Here is a 17,349-nt window from a genome sequence, read left to right as displayed (position 1 = left end):
TGAAGAAGTAGTTATTAACTGCAGTCATAGAACAGGTAGGCAGCGGACAGAACAGGCACTTGTTCTTACTGTCGGGTGGCCCGGTCCATTTTGAGGGCTGAGCCTTATTACCATGTCACCGGCAAGTTGCAGACCCTGAACGGGTGTTTCGTTTCGGCTCACCAGCTCCAGTCCGGTGCAATATCACAGCAGCTGACCCAGCCAGCAGGCAGAAAGGTCTCGGGGGAGCACGGAGAGATAGCGGGCCACAGTATTCTTACAGGGCGCGGAGGAGCACTCATGCTCTTCCTGGCCCAACAGAAATAATTCCTTGCTTATGTTTTTTGGGGCCGCTTCCTCTTAACCGCTTGGTTGAATTGGGCGGAGCATCCACAGCACGCACAGCTCCGCTCAGTTGTCCCTCTAAATTGCATTGGGGCCTATGTACTTCATAGGATCCTGATGTTCAGGTGGGCACCTGAGTCACCCAGTGGAAGGCCCCAGTAAATAGGGTGGCGGAGCAGTAACAGGGCGGTAAGAGGTGAACGGTGATTTCAACTCCGCTACTGCCCCGTTACTGCCAGGCAAGTCAAGTTAAAATCAGCCCTTGGGTTTCAATGAATATTCCCCATTAAATATGGTACAGTATGGAAGTGCCTTTCTTCATTGACAGGATCACATTGCGATTTCACATCTGCGTGGTTAGAATATGACGGTCGCAGAGACCCTTTCTTCTGAGCTGACTTAAGTGTTGCATCTCAGCCCAACAGAAATGGGCCAGCGAAACAGAAAAAAAGTATGCAAAAATATGTAAAGCAATGGGATTATAATAAGAACATAAGAAATAGGAGCAGTAGTAGGTCATACGGCCCCTCGAGCCTGCTCCGCTATTCAATAAGATCGTGGCTGATCTTCGAACTCAACTTCTTTCCCGCCTGATCTCCATATCCCTTGATTCCCCTAGAGTCCAAAAATCTATCTATCTCAGCCTTGAATATACTCAAAGACTCAGCATTCACAGCCCTCTGGGGCAGAGAATTCCAAAGATTCACAACCCTCTGAGTGAAGAAATTCCTCCTCATCTCGGTCTTAAATGGCCGACCCCTTATCCTGAGACTATGTCCCCTACTAATTAATTGTGTTATGATATGCTGCTAATATTAAATATTACCAGTTGTGGTGGTCAAATTGTTTTACCTGTTCAGTTGTAGAATATGTTGGCGTGGTAGGACTTGGAGAATTTGATGAATAAATTAACTGCCAATGTAATACTTGCCTGTTGTATAATTTAAAACGTTGCCTGGAGGACTCTGCCCAACTCTGTTGTATGAAAAAACACTGATAAAGTAAACAAATCCGCATTCTGACTGGAAATAACAGTTTGTTAGCGAAGTGTTGCACAAAACCTCGAGGCCATCATCTCGTTTCACAAAAGTAGTGTAGTAATCAGTCAGGAAGGATGGGGACCAGGACACTGTCAGATTACCAGAGTAGATCTCCTGAATTGTAATGTCATGTGGACTACAAGGTACTACAAAAAAAAAGCAAAATTAAAAAGTCATTTTAAAGATACACAAATTGTTTCAATAGACAAGCAATGCATACTGATTTCATAACTCAAAGACTTATATTTCCCATAGATAAGAATACATTCCATCTAAATAACAAAGGAGGGAAATTTTACTGTACTCGCTGGGCAGGAACAGCATGGGCGAGCAATTAAAATGGAGTGGCTCCATCTCCCGCTTCATTTCCGCTGATCTCTGATTTTTAATGCAGCTGTTTTGGTGCCAGATGAGGTGCCCACCAGACTCAGGCGGGAGCCGCATGCATAAATGCTAATCGGGGTCCTAAGTCGTCAATAGGACCCTGATAGCATCTTAACTGGGCAGAATTGCATAATGCGCTTTCCTTGTGGCAGGACTCTTAATATTGCAAGGGCCCCAACCTCAACTATCATCTTCACTTTGCTTTCCAACAGAGCCCACACTTGCCCAATCTCAGTGAGCTTATCCGTGAAAAGACGGGGAACTGGTCACCCTCTTTCTTTGTATACAAGGGGGATGAAGTTCTTCTCTTCACTAATTTTAATTTTAAAAAAGTAAATATGTGTAAAAGGCAGCATTTCCTCTTTTTTTGCTAAAGTTGGTGGAGGTGGGCATTTACTTCCTCCAGTGTAGGATGCTTGCTAGTGACTCAACCCAAGAGGACCACTGATGTCAACTATGGAGATTTGGGGGAGCACAAGAGTTCAACAACCTCGCTTTAAAATGAAATATTCTGGTCATCATCGTGTTGGTTTTTTAATATGCGGTGGCATAGCAACAGGCTCAGCTGGAGGTGAATGTAACATGGACAAAAGTAACATTAATTCTGAAAGTGCAAAAGGATTGAGAGTACCCAAGGGCAAGCCCAAGATTTTGCATATCCTAGTATATGCTTCAAGGCCCCTGAATCATTCTAATGTGACACATCTGCATCCAAGTGTCAAGGCTCCACTTTCAAGAGGTGACTCTTTGGCCATCATCTCAATTGCAACATTACTATCTCTTTGAGAATGGTAATGGTCAAGAAGTGACTTATTTAAGGGGGAGTTCAGGATATCTAATTTCATGATGGTTTCAGTGAGTTATTCTTGCCCAAAGATTTGTCAGTTCAGCACCCTCCTATTCTTTATTTGTGGAAATGTCCATGGCAGTGATATTCCAGCCCCACTGATGCAGGAGGCCAACTGAGAAGGGGAAAAAGAGGGAGCAATGAAAGGAAAACAGGTTAAATTCTTTGCTGTATTATTTGTTTTGTTAAATGTTTACTTCCTTATGACTATAATTTTGAATAGCATAAACTAGGTAGTTTTATGAATAGCCAATATAGCCAATGCTTAGAAGTTAAAAGTCAAAACACACTGTAGCTTAAAATCTAAAAGAAAAAGATTGAATGTCAGTGGAATCAAAGTTGAGGTGTAAATGGTTTGCAGCTTGCATTTACTTAACTCTGGTACTTACCACTTGTAAACTCTGCAGGACTGGCAGGGTCAGATGCACCTGCTTCATTAAAGGCGACTACAGTGACATTGTACTGTATGCCACACTGGATCGGAGAGATGATGCAGGATGTGAATCGTGATGTACAGTTCTGGAATACGTTCCGAGATTTTTCAACGGGTACAGCAATGTAATTTGTTGAGCCTTCTGAGGCATTCCAGGTAACAACAACCCCCAGAGCTGCGCTCATTAATTCACTGGTAAGAACTGCTTTCACAGATTGTGGAGCAAGTGGTCCTAAAATAAAGAAATAGTTCAAATAACACTGCAATTTCTGAAAACCTGGTAACAATAATTTCAGTGAAACAGTTTATTGTCTTTTTGGCTTCTCTTTCTGGATTGCTTGGTATCTGTAAAATCATTCACATTTTTGAATCGCGTTAATTTAGCACACTTCAAATTTACTAGTGTCCTCAATACCTATTTAGCATGATAGCTAACAAAAGATGTTAATATAATTTTGTGGCATTTTCCTTGAAAGAATGATTTATCGCAATGAACTGTAAGGATTTATTGAACTTCCGCTTCCAAAAAACAAACTAAATTTTTTTTAAATTCCATCATTGTAAAAATTGTCTGGAATTAAAATAAACATAATCCTTACATTAGTGTCTCGACAATCAGTTACTGATCAGAAAATCCTGATAAGCATTTTTACTTACTTGTCACTTGTTCTTTTATTTTGTCATCTCCAGGTATACCATTGGCATCCAAAGCATGTGCTTTTATAGTGTACCAAGTACCTGGGTCCAGGTCAGTGAACGTTACATTGGTGGAGGTTGTGGTCTTTTTAATCTTGTTGCCTACAGCATCTGACCTGATGATAATGAAGCTGTATTTCACTGCTTGGGACACAGGCTCCAAACTGACCATTATGGTATTGGAATTTGGTGAAGTTGAGTGGATGACAGGGGCAGCTAAAACTGTAGACACATAACATTGTTCTTAGAAGTTGAATTAATAGACAATACTAATCATCTATCATTATATAACAAAACTTGGGATTTGATGCGACTGATCCTCACTTAAACAGTAACTTTAAAAAAAACTTCAGTAAAAGAAGAAATGAATTTTAAGATGCTTTGATGTCTTTCCATTTCCATCACTTTGTTCTAAGTGTCTCACCCCTCTTCCCCAGTTTATATTCCTGAAGTTGTAACGTTATCAGAAAATAGTCATAATCAATGTTTCCTGAAAGCTGCATTTGTTCTGTTTCTTTTAATGTGGGTCCCTTTAAATTTCTGCGCATGAGCAGTATTTACAATGTAAAGGCCGGTGAGCGGCCTGCGCGGGACCTTTGACATTACTGCACGGCCGCGCAGCGGCACATCTTAAGGGAACATTGGTCATAGTATGCATGCTTACAAATAAATATTTTTTTTTAATTAGGATGTATTGAACTTATGAGTCACTTAGTGTTTACAATTAACGTTTTTTTTAGATATAACAATGAAGCAGATTACTGTGAATCTTTATTATTGAAACTGCCTATTGGGGTTTCAAATTCAAACTAATTGTGTTCTTTTGGGGTTTTTTTACAATATAAGCTACATGAAAAAAATCAGCTTCCATCGAATGGTTTTGGAATTTAACTGTCAAATTAAGTGTCAAGTCTTCATGTTGCTAAGAAGCAGACCTCAGCTCCCAGGGTCAGCTACCACTTACACTGTGTCGGAGTGTATTGGAGCTGCTTGGTCATTTTATTTTGACCAGAAACCCTTGAGTCAGCATTAGCTTGCAAAACAATAGGTACTTTTTTTCGCATTCCACCCGACTGAAGGTTCTATGAATATACCTGTTCTTGTTTCTACAGGTAGCGATGGTTGACTGTTTCCTCCAGCATTAGAAGATTGTACAGTGATGTTATATAAATTATACGGCTGTAACCCTGTCAGGGTCCCTGATGAATAGTTGACAATGGTTTCAATGATTGAATTGCCAGCTTTTGCTTTCAAAACATAGCCGGTGGCTTTGGGAACTGCTGACCAATTCACAGTAATGCTACTGCTGGTCTTTGAATAAGCATTTATGTTCAAAGGGCTATCAGGAGCTATAAAACAAAATCACAGTTAATTCAGAATGTTTGCGCCAAAATATTTGGCAGTATAAATGATAAATATCATTTCATTTTCAATAACAAGCTTGCCTCAATTTAATTAAGACATTGTTTGCAATCATTTGTTTGCATCATTTTAATATCTACTGACTGTGTTATGTTTGTGGTAAACCACTGTTTGTATTCCACTGTGTACATGCCTGTACATGCCTCGGCTGACTCCTCCCACAAATCCAGGTATAAAGGTGACTGCTCCACAGCCCCTTTGTATTCTGGACCGGTCGACCACTCGAGGCACACCTTCATTCTCTTGTTAATAAAAGCCTGTTAATTACTCGCTTAATCTCAGTCTTTTGAGTTATTGATAGCGCATCAATTTTATTAACAAGATTTTTATAATGGAGAAGATCCTCACACCAGCATGCCTGGACTTAGATCATCGGGAGGCGGACTCATCCACCAAGTTTACTCACTGGCTTAGGTGTTTCGAAAAATTCCTGACCGCCTCCGCTGCAATCAAATCGGACGAGGACAAACTGGATGTCCTGACCTCCAAAGTGAACCACCGAGTGTACTCGGTCATCCAAGACGCGACCTCGTACGCGGATGCTATCAAGCTCCTCAAGGACCAGTACACACGCCCAGTGAATGAAGTGTACGCCAGGCACCTTCTGGGGAGTTGTAAACAACAACCTGGGGAATCGACCGAGGAATACCTTCAGGCACTGTCTGTGCTTGGCCGGGCCTGTGGTTGTAAGGATGTAAAGGCCGCCGTGTACACAGAGGAACTTATCCAGGACGCTTTTGTAGCGGGCCACAGGTCCAATTACACCCGACAGCGACTGTTGGAGCAGAGTGACCTCGACCTCAACAAGGCCTCTGAACTCGCACTTTCATTGGACGCAGCCTACCGGGGCATGGATGCCTACTCCTCTGCACCGTGGACGCCACGGGGAACGACAGCCTGGGACACGGTAGGACCGTCTCATAGCGCCGTGCCACCCCAGCCACATCCCAGCAACGGCCCAACTACCGCAGCAGTGTCCCAAGGCCAAACAGCAGTGCCCCAAGGCCAGAAATGCTACTTCTGTGGCCAGGCCAAACACCCCAGAGCGCGCTGCCCGGCGAAAAATGCGATCTGCTCGGGCTGCGGGAAGAAGGGACACTACGCCAGCGTCTGCAGGGCCAAAGCCACCCCGAACCCCAGCAGCGCCGCATGTGGGCTGTGCGGGCCGCCATCTTGGGCCTCCCCAGCCATGTGCGAACCACCGGAACAGCAGCCATTTTGGACGCCTCCAGCCACATGGGGATCATGGACGCCGCCATCTTGGACGACAGCCGGGACGCAGCAGGCCCCCAACACCGCCTCATCTGATACCCGCAGCGACACACCGACCCCTACGCTGGCCTCCGTTACACTGGACCAAGCGAGACCGCACCAGCTGGCCAGTTCCACAATGGACATTAAGGTAAATGGTCATGAAACAGTCTGCCTTTTTGACTCTGGGAGCACGGAGAGCTTCATCCACCCCGACACGGTGCGGCGTTGCTATCTCCCAGTCCTGCCTGCGCACCAGCGGATTTCTATGGCCTCCGAGTCCCAGTCGGCGGACATTGGCGGCTACTGCGCGGTGACACTCGTAGTAGACGGGACTGTGCACGATAATTTTAAACTTCTGGTCCTGCCCGACCTCTGCGCTGCCGTTCTACTGGGGTTAGATTTTCAGTGCCACCTTAAAAGTGTTACGATGGCATACGGTGGACCCCTCCCCCCACTCACAGCCCGCAGCCAGCAGCTTCCAAATTGCCCGCCGCGCACCAGGTGCAACCTCTCCACACTCAGAGTCACCCCCCCCGCCACTGTTTGCTAACCTCACCCCCGACTGTAAGCCCATCGCCACAAAGAGCAGGCGATACAGTGCCGGGGACAGGGTTTTCATTAAAACCGAAGTGGAGCGGCTCCTGAAGGAGGGGATTATTGAGGGCAGCACCAGCCCCTGGCGAGCCCAGGTTGTGGTCGTTAAGACCGGCGAGAAGCAGCGCCTGGTCATCGACTACAGCCAGACAATAAATCGCTACACCCTGCTGGACGCTTGCCCACTCCCCCGCATAGCTGATATGGTCAACCAGATCGCGCAGTACCGCATCTTCTCGACCATTGACCTGAAATCAGCGTACCACCAGCTCCCTATCCACCCTGAGGACCGCCAGTATACTGCCTTTGAGGCAAACGGCCGCCTCTATCACTTCCTTAGGGTTCCCTTTGGCGTCACCAACGGGGTCTCCGTCTTCCAAAGGGAGATGGACCGGATGGTCGATCAAAATGCGTTACAGGCCACTTTCCCATATCTGGACAATGTGACCATCTGCGGCCATGACTTGCAGGACCATGACGCAAACCTCAAAAAATTCCTCTGCACCGCCAAACTCCTCAACCTGACGTATAACAAGGAGAAGTGCATATTCCGCACAACCCGCCTCGCCATCCTTGGCTGTGTTGTGGAACACGGAGTCATCGGCCCCGACCCCGACCGGATGCATCCCCTTATGGAACTCCCACTGCCCCACTGCCTCAAGGCCCTGAAGAGGTGCCTAGGGTTTTTCTCTTATTACGCCCAGTGGGTCCCCTACTATGCGGACAAGGCACGTCCGCTGATCAAGTCCACCTCTTTTCCCATGACGGCAGAGGCCCACTTAGCCTTCCATCGTATCAAGGAAGACATTGCCAAAGCCACCATGCACGCAGTGGACGAATCCATCCCCTTCCAGGTGGAAAGCGACGCGTCCGACTTTGCCCTGGCCGCTACCCTCAATCAGGCGGGGAGACCCGTGGCCTTCTTTTCACGAACCCTCCAGGGCCCGGAGACCAGACACTCCGCTGTTGAGAAGGAGGCCCAGGCTATTGTGGAGGCTGTGCGTCATTGGAGGCACTACCTGGCCGGAAAATGATTTACCCTGCTCACTGACCAGCGTTCAGTTGCTTTCATGTTTAACAACAAGCAGAGGGGCAAAATCAAAAATGACAAGATCCTGAGGTGGAGAATCGAACTTTCCACCTACAATTACGAGATCTTGTACCGGCCCGGGAAGCTCAATGAACCCCCGGATGCTCTATCGCATGGCACCTGCGCCAGCGCGCAGATCGATAGACTGCGGGCCCTCCACAATGACCTCTGCCACCCGGGGGTCACCAGGTTCTTCCACTTCATCAAGGCCCGCAACCTGCCTTACTCCATTGAGGAGGTCAGGACCATGACCAGGAACTGCCAAGTCTGCGCTGAGTGCAAACCGCACTTTTATAGACCAGACAGGGCTCACCTGATAAAAGCCACTCGCCCCTTCGAGCGCCTGAGCGTTGATTTTAAAGGGCTTCTCCCCTCCTCCGACCGCAATGTGTACTTCCTCAATATTATTGATGAGTACTCCCGTTTCCCGTTCGCCATCCCCTGCCCGGACATGACCAGTGCCACGGTCATTAAATGTCTGAACGACCTCTTCACCCTGTTCGGTTTCCCCAGCTATATCCATAGCGACCGGGGCTCATCGTTTATGAGCGACGAACTCCATCAGTACCTGCTAGCTAGGGGTATTGCCACAAGCAGGACCACCAGTTACAACCCCTGGGGGAACGGACAGGTGGAAAGAGAGAATGCGACAGTTTGGAAGGCCGCCCTGCTAGCCTTAAAGTCTAGGGGCCTTCCGACCTCCCGCTGGCAGGATGTGCTCCCCGATGCGCTCCACTCTATTCGGTCACTGCTCTGCACTGCCACTAACGCCACCCCTCATGAGAAAATGTTTGTCTTCCCAAGGAAGTCCACATCGGGGACATCGTTACCGCCATGGCTGACGTCCCCAGGGCTGGTCCTACTGAGAAGACACGTGAGGACCCATAAAATGGACCCCCTGGTCGAGAGGGTCGACCTCCTCCACGCCAACCCCCAGTATGCTTACATTGCGTACCCGGACGGGCGGGAGGACACAGTCTCCATAAGAGACCTCGCACCCTCGGGGGCCGCAGTAACCCACTACCCACTACCACCCCCCCCCACGATCCGATATCCAGCCCCAGCAGACGGCAGGCCTGGGCCCCGCGACCCGCTCGACATCTACGAGGACTACACACCACTGCCCCAGCCTACGCGGGACTCGACGTCGGAAGCTTCACTACCCCTGCCGTCGCCACATCGATCACAGCGGCAGACAAGACCTCCGGAGAGACTCCAATACACTAACTTTTAATACACTTCACCCCGCCGGACTCAATTTTAAACAAGGGGTGAATGTGGTAAACCACTGTTTGTATTCCACTGTGTACATGCCTGTACATGCCTCGGCTGACTCCTCCCACAAATCCAGGTATAAAGGTGACTGCTCCACAGCCCCTTTGTATTCTGGACCGGTCGACCACTCAAGGCACACCTTCATTCTCTTGTTAATAAAAGCCTGTTAATTACTCGCTTAATCTCAGTCTTTTGAGTTATTGATAGCGCATCAATGTTCTGCCAGTGATTATGCCTCAGTCTATAACCATTGAACTGCAGCAGGTCTAAGGAAATTGGATGGCCGTTTACAGTTCACCCAATTCAATGCTGAAACAAAACCTAATATTAGAGTGCACATAATGGGTAATTTTCTGACTTTGAGCTCCCAGCAGGGAGTCTCACCCACTGAGACTACACATTGGAAGTTTGGCTACTCACTGCCCACAATTTTCTGACCATTTTTGGAAATCTTGAGCAGTGCACATTTAATTTTCTGCTATGTGTTAGAGGGGATCTAATTCAGGCCTTTGAATGCTGAAAATTCAGATTGTCTAATTAAACTGTGATCATGGGATGAGGAACTTCAGTTATGTGGAGAGACTAGAGAAGCTGGGATTGTTCTCCTTAGAGTAGAAAAGGTTAAAGGGAGGTTTAATCGAGGTGTTCAAAATTATGAGGGGTTTTGATAGAGTAGATAGGGAGAAACTGTTTCCACTGGCAGGAGAGTTAGTACAGGAAACTCTTTGGTATCCGGCACCGACGGGACCGGGATGGTGCCGGTTGATTAAAAATTCCGGATGATGGAGAAGGTTATCTACCGAGGCTATTTTTAACAAACAAAAATTAAAAAATCAAGAAATGTGCAGTATACAGTAATTGGGTACTCACCTACAGAATGTTGTGTTAAATGGATGGTGGAAGATGCTTGATTAAATACAGTACTGCCAGTTGAGGGTAATCCATAACTCTTTAATTACTTAACAGTAAAACAAAACTTATACAGTAAACGACTGTATACAGCACGGGAGAGTCAGACTCCTGTTATTGAGGTGTTCGGACTTCCGACAGCGCCAAGAAGCCGAGTAGTGGCAGTTTGGAGAACTACCCCCACTGACTAACTCGGCCACCGTGGGAGACTCGGACTTAGACTCGGCAACATTTCCAGTTATTGAGGTGTTGTTTTCGGAGTATGAATTTCGCCGGTTAATAGAGAATTCTGGATATTTAGGTGCCGTTTAAACGAGAGTTTCCTGTAACCAGAGGATACAGGTTTAAGATAATTGGCAAAAGAACGAGAGGGGAGGAGATGAGGAGATTTTTTTTTTTTTTTTTTTACACAGCGAGTGGTTATGATCTGGAAAGCACTACCTGAAAGGGTGGTGGAAGCAGATTCAATAGTAACTTTCAAAAGGGACTTGGATTTTTACTTGAAAAGGAAAATTTGCAGGGCTATGGGAAAAGAGCAGGGTCATTGGACTAATTGGAGAGCTCTTTCAAAGAGCTGATAAAGGCACGATATCCTCCTTCTGTGCTGCATAATTCTATGATTCTAGGATACAATTAACAAACCGTAACTACATCGGGGGGGGGGGTGGGAGGAGATGTCCTCTATGTGCTACTGGTAATTAAATTTTAACTAATTGTTAAATGTTGCCAGAACACCAAGAGGACTCCCCTGTTCTTCTTTAAATAGTGCCACTGGGATCTTACACGTCCACCTGAGAGGTTTAACATCTCATCCAAAGGACAGCACCTCCAACAGTGCAGCACTCCCTCAGTACTGCACTGGTGTCAGTCTGGATTATGTGCTCAAGTGTCTGGAGTGGGGCTTGATCCCATGACTTTCTGACTGAGAGGTGAGTGCTACCAACTGAGCCAAGGCTAACACCTTAATTGCACCTGGTGTGAAGAAAACATAGTAACCTTTCAACTTCAAGTTTAAAAATTCCACATAGTCAGCTGGACCCCTTTATGTTTTTAAAGAGTGGACCGTGCAGTGTTCTTTCCTAACATTAACATTTTTACCATCATAGTTGCAGGTTGGTGAGCAGAAACATGCATTTAGGTCCACATGTAGATTTGTGCTTTCATCTGACTACTTAGCTTTCATTGTTTTTAATTGCCACTTGCGGTATAACTACATTATATGTAGGGAACTTTTATGCAATAGAAACATAGAAGATAGGAGCAGGAGTAGGCCATTCGGCCCCTCAAGCCTTTTCTGCCATTTAATAAGATCATGGCTGATCATCCAAATTCAGTACCCTGTCCCTGCTTTCTCCCCATATCCCTTGATCCCTTTAGCCTTAAGAAATATATCTAACTCCTTTTTGAATATATTTAATAAGTTGGCCTCAACTGCCTTCTGTGGTAGAGAATTCCACAGGTTCACCACTCTCTGGGTGAAGAAATTCCTCCTCATCTCTGTCCTAAATGGCTTACCCCTTATCCTTAGACTGTGACCTCTGGTTCTGGACTCCCCGACCATCGGGAACAGCCTTCCTGCATCTAGTCTGACAAGTCTTGTTAGAATTTTATAAGTTTCAATGAGATCCCCTCTCATTCTTCTAAACTCTAGCGAATACAAGCCTAATTGACCCAATCTCTCTTCATACGTCATTCCTGCCATCCCAGGTATCAGTCTGGTGAATCTTTGCTGCACCCTCTCCATGGCAAGAACATCCTTCCTCAGATAAGGCGACCAAAACTGCACACAATACTCAAGGTGTGGTCTCACCAAGGCCCCATACAACTGCAGCTATACTTGAATCCTCTCGCTATGAAGGCCAACATACCATTTGCCTTCTTAACCGCCTGCTGCACCTGCATGCTTACTTTCAGCGACTGGTGCACAAGGACACCCAGGTCTCGTTGCACTTCCCCTTTTCCCAATCTATTGCCGTTCAGATAATAATCTGTCTTCCTGTTTTTGCCACCAAAGTGGATAACCTCGCATTTATCCACATTATACTGCATCTGCCATGCATCTGCCCAATCACCCAACCTGTCCAAATCATACTGGAGTTTCTCTGCATCCTCCTCACAGCACACACACCCATCCAGCTTTGTGTCATCTGCAAACTTGGAGATATTACATCTAGTTCCCTCGTCTAGATCATTAATATATATTGTGAATAGCTGGGGTCCTAGCACCGATCCCTGCGGTACCCCACTAGTCACTGCCTGCCACTCGGAAAAGGACCCGTTTATTCCAACTCTTTGCTTCCTGTCTGCCAACCAGTTCTCTATCCATGTCAGTACCTTACCCCCAATCCCATGTGCTTTAGCTTTACACGCCAATCTCTTATGCGGGACCTTATCGAAAGCCTTCTGAAAATCCAAATACACCACATCCACTGGTTCTCCCTTATCTATTCTACCAGTTACATCCTCAAAAAATTCCAGATTAGTCAAGCATGATTTACCTTTTGTAAATCCATGTTGACTTTGTCCGATCCTGTCACTGTTTTCCAAGTGCTCTGCTATTACATCTTTTATAATGGACTCTAGCATTTTCCCCACTACCGATGTCAGGCTTACCTATAATTCCCCGTTTTCTCTCTACCACCTTTTTTAAATAGTGGGGGTACATTAGCTACCCTCCAATCCGTGGGAACTATTCCAGAGTCTATAGAATTTTGGAAGATGACCAGCAATGCACTATTTCCAGGGTCATTTCCTTAAGTACCCTAGGATGTAGATTATCAGGCCCTGGGGATTTATCGGCCTTCAATGCCGTCAATTTCCCTAACACCATTTCCCTACAAATACTGATTTCATTCAATTCCTCGCTCTCATTAGACCCTATGTTCCCCAACATCTCTGGAAGGTTATTTGTGTCCTCCTTTGTGAAGACAGAACCAAAGTATGTATTTAATTGGTCTGCCGTTTCTTTGTTCCCTATTATAAATTCCTCTGATTCTGACTGCAAGGAACCTACGCTTGACTTGATCAATCTTTTTCTCTTCACATATCTATAGAAGCTTTTACAGTCAGTTTTTATGTTCCCTGCAAGTTTACTCTCATACTCTATTTTTCCCCTCTTAATTAATCCCTTTGTCCTCCTTTGCTGAATCCTAAACTCTCCCAATCCTCAGGTTTGCTGCTTTTTCTGGCCAATTTATATGTCCTCTCCTTGGATCTTATGCTATCCCTAATTTCCCTTGTTAGCCATGGTTGAGTCACCTTTTTTGTTTTATTTTTATGCCAAACAGGGATGAATCTGAGCTATAGCCTTCTGTGGCAATTAAATGACTGCCTTTTATTATCAACCCATAAACAACAACAATGACAACTTGCATTCATATAGTGCCTTTAACGTAGAAAAATCCCAAGGCGCTTCATGGCAGCATAATCGAACAAAAACAAATGCAGAACCAAAGAAATATATGGGGGAGGTGGTGACTAAAAGCTTGGTGAAAAAGGAGTCTTTTAAAGAGGTATAATCACTAGGACCATGAAATTACACTGCAGAATAGCCATGTATGAATGTTTAATATGTTGGACTGAAATGCACCTCTAGCCTTTTTAAAATAAATAATTTAATACCGCCACTAAAATCAAAGAGAGGGGAATTCAACAGAATGAATTAAGGGTTCAAGCATTAGTATTTCATGGTGTAGTTCCGAGGCTTAGATAATGAATAAGATACCCTGGCCTAGAAATTACTATATGCTATATAAACGGGCAGAATTTTAACATCTTTGAATTACATTCACCTTTCTGCTATTCTAGCAAAGTTACTAACTTGTTTAAAATAATTAGGTTAATACCTCCATTAAATAAGGGAACAGAGGAATGTCAAACCAACAAATTAATGGTTTGTATATTAAATATCACAACCCGTAATTTCTAGACTCAATACTGAATTGAATTCATTATAAAAATTAAAGGGAGCGTTTAAGATTACCATTATGACAACAATAACTTGGATTTATATAGCACCTTTAACGTAGTAAAATGTCCCAAGGTGCTGCACAGAAGTATTTTAAGACAAAAAATTTAACACCGAGCCACATAACAATATATTAGGGCAGGTGGATAGGTTTTAAGGAGCATCTTAAAGGAGGTAGCGAGGCAGAAAGGTTTTGGCAGGGAATTCCAGAGCTTAGGGTCTAAGCAACAGAAGGCACGATAAAATAAGTGACACTGAAAACATATTGGACCATAATTTGGTGTAGGAGTGAATCAAATGGTGTCTAAGAACATAGAACATAAGAAATAGGAGCAGGAGTGGGCCATTTGGTCCCTCGCGCCTGCTCCGTCATTCAATAAGATCATGGCTGATCTTCTACCTCAACTCCACTATCCTCAAATTCCTTGATTCGCTTAATATCCAAAAATCTATCGATCTCTGTCTTGAATATGCTCAATGACTGAGCCTCCACAGCCCTCTGGGGTAGAGAATTCCAAAGATTCACCACCCTCTGAGTGAAGAAATTCTCCTCATCTCAGTCCTAAATGGCCAACCCCTTATTCTGAGACTGTGACCCCTGATTCTAGACTCCCCAGCCAGGGGAATCATCCTCCCTGCATCTACCCTGTCAAGCCCCTTAAGAATTGTATATGTCTACCATTAGTTAGACTTTCCCTTGCATGTTTAGGTATTAAACATTTTTATGTGGCAAGTTGCTGAAAGTGCGAGCTGATAACATTGCAGCAAGGGAAACTGGGCATCTGGAACCTGAGTGTACATGACAAGTATCTCCTTCACCAATCAGATTAAAAGATTGTGAAATTAACAACACAAGGACTGAGAAGGAAGTGTAAATTAGAGAGGGTAAATTCAATGTCAAATCAGGTACAGGAAGAGAAATAGAGAGGGAAAGAAATATGGGATTGAGAGAGAAAAAAGAGATAGAAAGAAAAGTTTTAAAAAATTTACATTTTACATTTTTAAATCTCCAGCAACAATTAAAACCTGATGGAATGAGACTCCACACTTCTTATAGTTAATTTTCAGCGCCACAGGGGTTGATTGGCAGTAATTAACACTTATCACATCGTTAAAAGGGTACTTAGACTAAAATGTACAAGACTTAACTTTCTGTGGCAAGTTTATTTCATATCTACTGTACAAATACAACAACTTCACGCCATTCAATGTATTTCAATGGTGAGGCAGACATCGAGGTATCGTTTTTGTGAAGCTAATGGTGGAGTAGCGTCTCTCAGACAGCAACTTTTGGATTTCCGCTTTAGCCTCGCATCTGCCAACCCCTGAAGTTGCTGTAGTATTTGCGCATATATAATGGAGGGTGCCATTATTTTGATAACAAATTATGGCCCAACGCATTAGGAGCTGTGAAATGTAGATTTACAGAACTCACTTGTTTGCTGTTGTGTATGAGCTTCGGCCAGTATGTTACCGCTCCAGTCAAGAACCTCGACTTTGACATTGTACAGAGTTGCAGGTAACAAGGAGGTGACTGAACCGAGAATAAATCGGTTGTTGAAGTTAACAAACACTGGCTGTCCCATAGCTGAATTGGAAGTTGCAGAAAGCTTGTAGGAATGTGCTCCCACATATCTGCTCCAACGAGCTGAAATACTCCTGGATGTCACGGTGTAAATCGTCATGGTGAAATCTTAAAAGGAAAGGAGACAGGTTAATGGGTGTGTTTGTGTAATGTCTGTGCGCGCTTGTGTGTATGTATATATATATGTATATATAATAGTATATATATGTGTATATATAATATAGTATACATATATAATATATAAGTATGTGTATATATTATATAGTATATGTGCAAATATTGGGTGTACTATTTTTGATGACCATATGCATTTCTGTATCCATTTTCTTTCAGTTCTTAAGCTTTTTTCTTTAAGATATACCACAGGCAAAGTGACATTTTTCGTTTGCGGCCGGAGCGATGCGTGGTTTCACGCCACGAATATGTCGAAACTCGTTTCATTCAAGCAGCAATAACTACGTTTATCCTCTGAAGGAAGAATTGCCTTACCCGTGCTTGCCGAGGACATCTGAAAAAATAAAGTTTGAATAGCGTAAAGGGACTGGGTTCATTTTAAGTCACTTTCATTTTGCCAGTTACGCACCAAGGACTGTTTAAACTAACAAGTGCAGTGAATGTGAAGCAAAGATCAGGGCAAGGCAGATCAATGGCATATCTTTTTTTTTCTTATAATCAATTACATTCCTACAATTTCCCGTCACTCAGACAGATCAGCTAGTGTGTCGGACGGTGACAACAGGATGGCACAATCTTTTCCCGCAAGTTTTCACCTTGTCACCGCTTTTAGTGTAGGGCATAAATATCACATTTCTATTTCATATTTCCTTTTTGAATCTCTCTATTGATTCGGAGCGCAAGGTTGGGAGACGCTGACAGCTTTTGAAAGAGCCAGTGTTCTAGTGTTCAGCATCTGTCCCCTCACTGCCGAACAGGTTCTTTTGTGATAGTCAACTGTGTCAGACATCCAAGCACATTAACGTTCATACATTTATATTTCAAGTGTTTAAAGGTCTGCTTTCTTGAAAAAAAACATTTAAATATTAATAGCGGAGTTAATTGAATTTTCTCACAGATTACGAAAGTATTGTTAAAAACTGCACCAGTTGGACAGTTGGCAAAGTAACTATATTGATAGAAACTTGAAACGTATCTTTTTGATGCGCACTTGTTTTAACTCACGTTCGCAATGCAGGCTAGCAGCACATAAGTCAATCCTCTTGTGCCCATTGTTTGATAGATTTCTCCACCATCAGACTGTAACCAGATTTGTGCAAGGGCGGCGTACAGTTTCACTGAGGATAAACAGATTCGAGATGTCACTTTCTATGGAGCTCCCTCACTGCTGCAAATGGCTATAAATCCTGCTGTGTGACACCGCCTCTTTTATTCCAGCCTGACCAATGACAGACTGCAGGCCCGCGTTGGTATTTCAGTCCCACAATCTTCACAGGGACTGGGCCCACCTCACTTTGTTGGAGCAAAATCCTGAAGCTACGGCGCAAAGTGATGTTTGCTTGTTATGGTTTAAG

At 44.5% G+C, this 17,349-nt stretch overlaps 1 protein-coding gene across 1 annotated transcript in view; it reads right to left on the bottom strand.

The window, feature by feature from the left end:
- fndc7a (fibronectin type III domain containing 7a) overlaps positions 1–17,109 on the bottom strand; it is a 44,314-nt gene extending 27,205 nt beyond the window's left edge. Inside the window, exons 1-7 of the mRNA XM_085982439.1 lie at positions 17,000–17,109; positions 16,310–16,328; positions 15,671–15,928; positions 4,819–5,073; positions 3,686–3,946; positions 2,985–3,260; positions 1,256–1,510 (exon numbers count right to left, since the gene is read on the bottom strand). Of these exons, the coding sequence (XP_085838565.1) occupies positions 1,256–1,510; positions 2,985–3,260; positions 3,686–3,946; positions 4,819–5,073; positions 15,671–15,928; positions 16,310–16,328; positions 17,000–17,047 (1,372 nt within the window). The 5' untranslated portion in view covers positions 17,048–17,109. The remainder of the gene's footprint in view (positions 1–1,255; positions 1,511–2,984; positions 3,261–3,685; positions 3,947–4,818; positions 5,074–15,670; positions 15,929–16,309; positions 16,329–16,999) is intronic.
- Positions 17,110–17,349: the final 240 nt, after the last annotated feature.

This window comes from Somniosus microcephalus, chromosome 3 (assembly GCF_052327205.1).
Source record: "Somniosus microcephalus isolate GS21.2 chromosome 3, FLI_Smic_1.0, whole genome shotgun sequence".
NCBI classification, from domain to species: domain Eukaryota; kingdom Metazoa; phylum Chordata; class Chondrichthyes; order Squaliformes; family Somniosidae; genus Somniosus; species Somniosus microcephalus.
This window is presented reverse-complemented; position numbering and strand designations above follow the sequence as displayed.